Below are 9,369 nucleotides of genomic sequence, written 5' to 3'. Positions count from 1 at the left end.
GAATTGTGAATTGTTTATCAGTCAAAACTATAATCAGATTAATTGCGTGTTATGCTGGTTAAAATGATAAAAATTAATTCCAAATAATCACTTACATATATAAATGAACGTAACGTAATAATAATTGAACAGACATTCCAAAAAGTGACTTTTGAAGTAAAAGTTTAATTTCCATGTCACTGATCTCAACATGTGTTTTCAGTGGCTGTGATGTGAACAGCCCGAGGAGGCCTGGTCCTAACGGTGAGGGAGATGAGGTGGCGAGAGATGGACAGAGCCCACTGCATCTGGCTGCGTCCTGGGGTCTGGTGGAGGTGGCGCAGTGCCTTTTGGAGTTCGGAGCCAATGTGAACGCACAGGTTCATACAGATGCATACATTCATTCTAGTTCTTCTCTCTTTTTCTGTAGATGACAGAACGCAATTTAACAGGTGCTTTATGCAGATATGTTCCATGTACACACAGTTTAAAATGCCCTTATAGCCGCAGTATCCATTTCTCTGTAAGCAGGATTCAGAGGGTCGTGCTCCCATCCATGTCTCCATCAGCAACCAGCAAAGTGTCATCATCCAGCTGCTCATCTCCCACCCAGAAATCCGGTTGAATATTCGAGACAGACAAGGCATGACACCGTTTGCCTGTGCCATGACCCATAAGAACAATAAGGCTGCTGAAGCCATCCTCAAGAGAGAGCCTGGCGCTGCTGAACAGGTGCGTGGGCCTTATTATACCCACAGACAAAGATGAAATTACTCCACATTGTTTCTATATGTGTGCTGTCACAAGCCACTGGATAAATGTTCTCTCGCTTTGTCTAGGTGGACAACAAAGGTCGCAACTTCCTGCATGTTGCCGTGCAGAACTCAGACATAGAGAGTGTGCTCTTTCTCATTAGTGTACAGGCCAACGTGAACTCCAGAGTGCAGGACAGTGCCAAACTTTCTCCTCTACACCTGGCCGTACAGGCGGGATCAGAGATCATTGTCAGAAATCTGGTAAAGCAAAGATAATTATTTAATTTTATTTTTTATTTTATTCTATTATTTTCAAGTCATATATTTGTGTTTTCTCTGATGTATGTGTGGATTGCAGCTCTTGGCTGGTGCTAAAGTAAACGAGTTGACCAAGCATCGTCAGACAGCACTGCATCTCGCTGCACAACAGGATCTTTCCACAATCTGCTCTGTCCTGATCGAGAATGGCGTTGATTTCGCTGCAGTAGATGAGAATGGAAACAATGGTAGACTATTGTGCTACACTTGCAGTAAAAGGGCTCAGTAGTCAATGTAAATCAGTAAAATATGAGCGCAAAAAAGTACATTTATTATAATATTCTTGTAGGAATAAATTCCATTTCTATCATTTCTTTATATTTCCTTCTAATAGCACTTCATCTGGCCGTGATGCAGGGGCGTCTGAATAATGTGCGTGCTCTACTCACCGAGTCCAACATAGATGCAGAGGCCTTTAATCTCAGGTTTGGCTCAGAATATCTTACTCCACAAATGTATAAAAAAACACACACACACAAAATGTGCAGTATTCATTGACGTTCACTAACTTTAATAGTTTTGCCCTCTTTTCTTCTCTCTAGAGGTCAATCTCCAATGCATGTCCTTGGCCAGTATGGGAAGGAGAACGCAGCAGCCATCTTTGAGCTGTTTTTGGAATGCATGCCTGAGTATCCGCTGGATAAACCCGACAATGAAGGGAACACAGGTTGATGAAGGACTACCAATTATACTGAATATGCATTTTTAAATAGATAATTTTCCTTAATAATAGCAATCATGCCATTTTGTTTTTTTTCAGTGATAGTTGATGATTTTCTCCTTGCAGTGCTTCTGTTGGCATACATGAAAGGAAACGCTAACCTGTGTCGTGCCATTGTGAGGGCTGGAGCTCGACTTGGCGTCAATAACAACCAGGGCATCAACATCTTCAACTATCAAGTTGCCACTAAGCAGCTTCTGTTCCGTCTACTAGGTAAGTGATACAGGTTTAGTGTTTCTAAGACATTTACGATGCTGGTAGTAGTTATATATAACTAGTCTTATGTATCACGTTTTGAACGGTTCAGATATGCTATCCAAAGAGCCCCCGTGGTGTGATGGTTCAAACTGTTATGAATGTATGACCAAATTTGGAGTCACCACCAGGAAACATCACTGGTATGTAGGCAATATACAGTGTTCAGTCTGTTTACCACTATAAAGACCTTTGTGATTCACCCTTCTTTCTCATTCATAACTCCATTTATAATGATGTTCACTTTTTGTCATCTTCCCTATGTCCTGTAACCTAATAACTCAGTCTTTTATTGTCTTTTTCTTTCTCTCTTAGCCGCCATTGTGGGCGTCTGCTCTGCCATAAGTGCTCTATAAAGGAGATCCCCATCATCAAATTTGACCTGAACAAACCTGTGCGTGTATGCGACATCTGCTTTGATGTGCTGACATTGGGTGGCGTGTCCTAACACACTGGAGAAGCACGGGCAGACGGGCACCAGCCGAGCTGACCGTGAACCTACGGGCTGGGCCTGGGAGGATGAAGAAATGGAGTAAGACACAAAGAGAGGAGGAGCCCTTGAACAAAACCATTCCATTCTTGTCAAAGGAAAAAATACAACTATAACAATATGTGTTTGTTCTAGCAGTACATTTTAGAACCAAACTATTACGTGTCGAGGATCCAGATTAAAACTTGTGGAATGCAGATGCAAATGAAAATTGTAGTTCCGAAGTTCAGCTTTTGGCAAAAACCAAGTGTGATATGAGAAGGGCAACTGTTATTTACTACTAAAAAAGAACCATAGGGGTTTTTGACAGGGCTAATATGCTATATGGACACTATATGATTATTATTAGTACTTCATTTTCCATAAGTATGACGAGGCTAATGCATGACTGAACATGCAATCATGCCATCAGTAGGCCTACTCGAATTGACTTGACTTTTTTTTACAGATAGGTCGAACCCAGTTGGAGGTAGATGCAGCGTCTTGTGAACATTTCAAGGAAGTTTGTTTGGTGTGAAATGCTGCTGGATATGAAGGCATCTGTGAAAGGTAGCGATGTTTAAGTAGTGTGAAGCCTTAATCATACTGTGCAGGGTCTTTCAGTTGTTGTATTGAGGTTTTGAACACATTTTAACTTCTGTGGAAGGACATTTCTCTTTCTCTGGAGTTCAAATCAAAAGAAAGAGATGGAGAAATATACCTTGTTTGGTTAATGTTGTGTTCTTAGTAATATTAGTAAACTTAATCATTTATTAATCTGCATATTCAGTGGACTTTATTTTAACCGATCCATTAGTTTACATCATACTAAAATTTGAGAAACTCGTTTCGAAACCAGTGGACTTTATTTTAACCGATCCATTAGTTTACATCATACTAAAATTTGAGAAACACTTCAGATGTGGATTTCAAATCGTTTCTTGTGATTCTATTAAGCTAGACAGGTGCAGAAATACAAGCTTGGAATTCTGATATGCTTAGTTACTATGCATATGCATGACATCATTTGTAGCCTATTGTTAGTCATCATTGCATCATAATCACACTTTATTCATTTCTGATCACCAAAGGATACATTCCAGTTAACATTTGCGCTGCAATCTAGTGCTGGGGGAGCTGCTCGCTTGATCGTTGTTTTCGAGAACTCTTTCAAAAGTCTTTTTGGTGGCGTAACGCATCGCATTAAGTTGACCTATCATTTTTAAATGCTTTTTTATGTCCATGCTTAACAGGTGCACTTTATCAACGTTTTTTTTACATTTCTGATCATATTTCAAAGGAAGATTGAGTTTTTGATTTGTTTGTGGGGGGATGGCCATGTCCACAGTCTGTTATTGGTATTGTTAAATTGTACAGATAAATGTATGATATTTTTGACCACTACAACTGTTTTGTACTTAATGCAGGTTGTGCTTTTTTGTCTATGTGACAAACCTACGATTTGGCCTCTGTTTAATCTTTCTGCACATTGTATGGTATCTGTATGCTCAGATATTTAGCCTGTCGCTGCCTCTAGTATCCTTTTCAAGAAAGGGAGGACAACTTTACATAAAGGACAATTGAAAAAGAAATCTATAAAATTGTCTTTTATTTAATTAACAATCTTGATTTTATGGCATAAGCAATATACTTGGCTACAACCTGCAATGAAATTAGAAGTGAAAACTAAATCAGAGAAGCAATTAAATTAGAAATATAGCTATATAAACAGTAAGCAGCATCATTCACGTAGAATGTGCCTGTAACAAAGTTAAACCCATAAAAAAAACACCTCTATAAACATTATCTCACTGAAGAAAGTGATGAAGAGTCCTTCAAAACCAAATGAAATACAGTGACACTTGCAGTGTGACGAAGACTGTAGCTCAGTCTTTAGTGATACGGCAGGACTCAGCATGAGGAGGACAGTCTTTGTACTCTCTGAGGTTTCGGTTCTCAGCGTGAACAGGATCTGACAGTCCTGACCCAGAGTGGCCAGACCCAGGTGAGAAAAGCATTCTGGGTACTCCAATCCAGTCTCTGTGAATGCCACCACTACAAAAACATTTAAATTTGTGTTACATTTTTTCCAGGAAATATAGCAAATGTTGTCCAAAGCATTGGTAGATTAAAAAGTCCAAAAATAAATACCTCATTGTAGAGCACCATACCCGTCCCCCACTGGCTTCGCTCCACTCCGAGTTACAGGCTGGGTACAGCTGCATCTCACTCTGAGCTTGGGCCTTTTTCTTAAACCCCTCAGTCAAGAAAGCCTCAACATGTAGCAAAGCGTCAGTGGGCTGCCCGCTTTCTGTGCAGAATAGACCCCACTGGCTTCGCTCCACTCCGAGTTACAGGCTGGGTACAGCTGCATCTCACTCTGAGCTTGGGCCTTTTTCTTCAACCCCTCAGTCAAGAAAGCCTCAACATGTAGCAAAGCGTCAGTGGGCTGCCCGCTTTCTGCAGAATAGTTTCGTTCATTTTGCTGAACGAGACTCAAAGGTCCGAGTCGGTAAAATGATCCGAACTTCCCATCACTAGTGCAGAATTGGCCAGTCAGTTTACCTGCAGCACATGGGCCATGGAGAGGAGAGAGAGACCTTAAAGGGACAGTTCACCCTGAAATTAAAAATCTGTCATTTACTCACCTCACCGGTTCATGACAGTTTTTATTTGTGGGTAAAATATTATTATAAATGATTATTTTTTTAACAATGGGACTTAAAATCATAAAGACATTCATGAAATAACTAAAGTGCATTACAATTATTACACCATAGAAGAGTCTTACAAGCATTTTAAGTTCTTTAAATTATAAATCTGAAAATAAAATGTATTTTCTTTCAAAATTGTTCATGAATGCAGAATTCTGCAAGAAATAGTCAAATAGTTAGAAACTTGCTATGAAAATGGTCACCGAATGTCATTTGGTACCCACCCACTGGAGTGTAGTCCCTCTGATAAAATGACAGCCAGTCATACAGAGCCACAATCTGGGAGTCAGTGAAATCCGAGACATCGCTAGTTAAACCAGAAAAATCACCTGTAATAAACGCCCTTGATGCGCCTTTCCCTGCACAAACATCACACAGATTTCAGCAATCTCTATGCGTTAGCATCACTCCAAATCTGGCCTGTAAATTGCATAGTAAACTAACCTGTAAAGAAATGATAACCGCCGCCAGGCCCGTAATGTTTCCTCCCCTTTTCAACGTCAAACACCTGTCCTAAGATCGCCAGGTACAATCCTTTACTGTTCTCTCCTCCGTTGTATAAAGACAGCTCATCTTCGGTCAGCATGCGAACCGGTGCAGACGCTCGCACGTTACTGACCTGCTGCCGCAGCCACGACTCTAGCACATTCACAACATTGCCGTAGATCGGGAATGTGAGCCACTCGGGCACCGTCCAGACGGCCAGGAATATTGAAATAAGAGCTACCAAATATTTCAGCATTGTGCGCGTACAATGTACACAGACGAGGACAAAATGTCAAGCAGCCAGCTTTTAAAATAAACAGCAATGGCATTCCGTATCGAACAACACATCGTTATCAACAATATCATATTTGTCAACATGTGTTGTGCTGTGTTGGACAGCGCATGCGCAAATGTATTAGGAAAATACAAGCTGAAAGGTGATTTTTTTAATTATTATTTTTTATTCGGTGAACAACCTTAATCAACACAATAGATAACAACCGAGAGTGAAAAAGGTGAATTACAATGTACACGAACACAAATTTCAAAATAAAGCACACAGAATTCAAATAAATAGGCTAGGATTTGGCTCGTGATGGGCTTTGAAAGCAGCAGGGGCTGGCGGGTTAAACGACTAGTGGCAGCTGCCTTTGACTTCTGGCAAGAACTCTGGCAGCTGATACATAAAAATGTATAATAATAATAATAATAATACAATTGTGGGAACTTTGCATCATCATTTAAAAAAACTCCATCGCACGCCACTGAGAACAGTGTAGTTTTACCGAGCCACTGTACTCAGTGGCGTGCCGCGTGCGGTGGTGTTTTTTAAAATGATGATGCAAAGTTCCCACAATTGTACTATTATTATTATACATTTTTATGTAGCCTATCAGTTGCCAGAGTTCTTGCCAGGAGTCAAAGGCAGCTGCCAGGGTTTTTCTCGCCGTTTCTGCTGTTTGCTCGGTAAAACGACACTGTTCTCAGTGGCGTACGGTGGAGTTTTTTTTTTTTTTTAATGATGATGCAAAGATCCAACAATTGTATTATTATTATTATTATTATTATTATTATTATACACTTTTATGTATCAGCTGCCAGAGTTCGTGGTAGAAACTACACTTAGTTTTTATAAAGTAACTGTCCAACAGCTCTTTTTACAGATTTCTACAGCTGTCATTCTGACTACTGATTACAAATTTGTATAAGTGAACTAAATGTTTTTCTATTTATTTTACATATACAAATTGGCAGTAAAGAGTCAGAAACTCAGCGGTAGGAATCTATTTTAAAAGTTAGATTTGTGATTGACAAATAAAATTTTTGCCAAATATACAGTATATAAACCATAGAGATTTTTAGTGGGCATCCATAATCACAGGGCCCGGGATAATGTCCCCCCCTCCCCCAACTCTGATTAAATTTAAAGCCTATCCGGAGCAAATGATATTGGATAAATGTGTTATTCTGGGATTGGCTCATCGCACACCTTCAGAACCCAGACAAAAGTATAGTTCAGTCTGTTTATAGTGTAGTGCTTTGATATATATCTTGGTGCTGAATAATTTCTTTATTCATGTACTATGTTATTTATGTGGTATTCTAGATATATCCAAAAATGTTGTTGTACTATGGTACATTTTGTTAGTGCTTTCTGAAAAAAGGCTATACTGATTTATACATTAGTTGTCGCTTTCATTTGCTTTACAAATGATTCACATGCTGGCTCGAGTGTGTTTATATAGGTGAAATGGACAACTGATTTGAGAGAGCTAGAGAGACTAGTTGTTGTCTTCCTTTTGTTTTCTGTTTGTCTTCTCCTTTGTGTGATACCTCAACCTAATATTATTGTCACAGAATGTACAGACAAAAAAAAATAAAATCATCTCTTCCATTTGTGCTCTTTAGGCCTTTGGTCAGTTTGATGCTGAGGGTGATGGGATTGTTGATGTGGAGAACATGCTCACGGCACTGAAAAGCTCCAATGGAGCCAACCTGCAGGGAGAACTCAGTCATGTGATCAGGCAGCTTCAGGCATGCTCTTTGACACCAGGTGGGGAAGCAGACCTGAATCAACATGCTTATTTATTTGAATGCAATGGCGACAGGAGCTCAGATGTCCAAAGTTGAGCATGCCAGGTGACTATGCAAATGATTCTCAATGTTTGACCCAGTTGTTGTCCTCTTTTTTCCCTTCATGCTCATCCAGGATTTGTGGATATCTTCTCCAAGTCCAAGGACCGTCTCAAAGCACATGCCTCCAAAATCCTGAAATTCTTGCACCGGAATCGCATTCCCAGCAGCGCCATCCCATTCCCTGTGCTGGAAGGCTACAACAGCATCTGCACCATGAGGTCATCTGTTGTGCAGGACTTCCTGGATTACCTGTTACAGAAGGAGAAAGGTAAATGGAGGGTGGAGTGGTAACAACAATTATTGTATAGTGCTGCAGGGATGACATATTTTTGTAGGCCAACTCAGAAGTGAGCATCACCCTGATTCCATCCAATAGGGATTTTCATTGGCTTTTGGATTATTGCAGAAAATGAGCTCTGTGGCCAACAAAAGTTTAAGATTCTTACATGTTTTGTTTATCAAGATAACCTTTACAAATAAACACAGCTTTCATTAATTTTTAAAGTGACAGTGACGTGACGTTTGGCCAAGTATATGGTGTCCCATACTCAGAAATTTGTGCTCTGCATTTATCCCATCCAACTGCACACACACAGCAGTGAGTAGTGAACACACACACACACACCGTGAACACACACCCGAAGCAGCGGGCAGCCATTTTTTTGCTGATGCGCCCGGGGAGCAGTTTGAGGTTCGGTGGCCTGGTCAGGGGTCTCACCTCAGTCGTGATATTGCAGGTGGAAGAGTACATTCACTTCCCCCACCTACAATCCCTGCCAGTACCGATACTCGAACCCGTGACCTTTCTCCAACTCTCTAACTGTTAGGCCACGACTTTGAAGCCTAAATGCAATCACCAAAGTAAAAAGCTAAAGCTAGGCTGTAAATAAACTACATCACAGTTGTATGACTTCAACATCACCACCACTAAGCTTCTAACAATGCTTTCAATCTTGATTTAAAATCTACAAGTTGGAAAGTTTGAGTTAGTATAGTTTGCAGGAGTGCGAGTATAAACGCAACGCGACTGTGAAAGCAAACTAATGAGTAGATGAGTTTTCCTGTTCGATGACATATAATGTCCTCAACGACCTCTGTAGTCCCATTTAGCCACTTATTAGCAACTCAAAATTAGTGGTCGACCGATATATTACCAAGGCCGATATATCGGCCGATATTTGGCATTTTTTAAATATAGGCATTGGGCGATAAATTTCTGTTTGGCCGATGCGTTCGAGGCGGGACTTTTATTTTGACAGTGCTGACAGCGGCAGCGCCTGAGCACAGTGAGCCAATGCAAAAATAATGATACATGTATGTATGTGTGTCAGGGTTCTTAAATGGTTTGTTCATCCAATAATAATACCCAATTTTCCCAAACCTATGAATTTCTTTCTTCTGTTAAACATTTTTAAACATTCTTTTTCCCTCTTGTTCGCTGTTGTCGTTAACAGTTCTGTCTAATACGGATAGAAGTCTGTCTAATAATCAGATAGAACGGTTAAACAAAGGAATTAAAGTGTATACAAAAAGTAT

At 40.1% G+C, this 9,369-nt stretch overlaps 3 protein-coding genes across 3 annotated transcripts in view; 2 read left to right on the top strand and 1 right to left on the bottom strand.

The window, feature by feature from the left end:
• LOC107664399 (rabankyrin-5-like) overlaps window positions 1–3,330 on the top strand; it is a 24,730-nt gene extending 21,400 nt beyond the window's left edge. The window contains exons 16-24 of the mRNA XM_016454956.1: window positions 203–359; window positions 511–711; window positions 819–995; window positions 1,093–1,240; window positions 1,387–1,477; window positions 1,595–1,719; window positions 1,840–1,986; window positions 2,081–2,171; window positions 2,344–3,330. Of these exons, the coding sequence (XP_016310442.1) occupies window positions 203–359; window positions 511–711; window positions 819–995; window positions 1,093–1,240; window positions 1,387–1,477; window positions 1,595–1,719; window positions 1,840–1,986; window positions 2,081–2,171; window positions 2,344–2,476 (1,270 nt within the window). The 3' untranslated portion in view covers window positions 2,477–3,330. The remainder of the gene's footprint in view (window positions 1–202; window positions 360–510; window positions 712–818; window positions 996–1,092; window positions 1,241–1,386; window positions 1,478–1,594; window positions 1,720–1,839; window positions 1,987–2,080; window positions 2,172–2,343) is intronic.
• An 835-nt stretch (window positions 3,331–4,165) lies between these two features.
• On the bottom strand, window positions 4,166–5,953 carry LOC107664398 (neuferricin-like). The gene is made up of 4 exons (XM_016454955.1): window positions 5,656–5,953; window positions 5,436–5,570; window positions 4,649–4,841; window positions 4,166–4,552 (listed from the first exon to the last, which is right to left on the bottom strand). The coding sequence occupies exons 1-4, from the start codon at window positions 5,951–5,953 to the stop codon at window positions 4,384–4,386; spliced, it is 795 nt and encodes a 264-aa protein (XP_016310441.1). The 3' UTR covers window positions 4,166–4,383.
• A 339-nt stretch (window positions 5,954–6,292) lies between these two features.
• The window catches only part of LOC107664397 (zinc finger ZZ-type and EF-hand domain-containing protein 1-like), a 48,261-nt gene continuing 45,184 nt past the window's right edge, over window positions 6,293–9,369 (top strand). Inside the window, exons 1-3 of the mRNA XM_016454954.1 lie at window positions 6,293–6,322; window positions 7,606–7,750; window positions 7,907–8,101. Of these exons, the coding sequence (XP_016310440.1) occupies window positions 6,293–6,322; window positions 7,606–7,750; window positions 7,907–8,101 (370 nt within the window). The remainder of the gene's footprint in view (window positions 6,323–7,605; window positions 7,751–7,906; window positions 8,102–9,369) is intronic.

This window comes from Sinocyclocheilus anshuiensis, unplaced genomic scaffold, assembly GCF_001515605.1.
Source record: "Sinocyclocheilus anshuiensis isolate Anshui unplaced genomic scaffold, SAMN03320099.WGS_v1.1 scaffold351, whole genome shotgun sequence".
Lineage (NCBI taxonomy): Eukaryota > Metazoa > Chordata > Actinopteri > Cypriniformes > Cyprinidae > Sinocyclocheilus > Sinocyclocheilus anshuiensis.
Note: the sequence above shows the minus strand (reverse complement) of the source record. Positions and strands in the feature narration are given on the sequence as shown.

Coding starts and splice junctions, on each gene's coding strand:
- LOC107664398 (XM_016454955.1), bottom strand. CDS start 5,953: ATGCTGAAATATTTGGTAGCTCTTATTTCAATATTCCTGGCCGTCTGG. Junction 4,842..5,435: donor GAGGGACTACACTCCAGTGG/GTGGGTACCAAA, acceptor TGTAACTCGGAG/TGGAGCGAAGCCAGTGGGGT. Junction 4,553..4,648: donor GTATGGTGCTCTACAATGAG/GTATTTATTTTT, acceptor ATGTTTTTGTAG/TGGTGGCATTCACAGAGACT.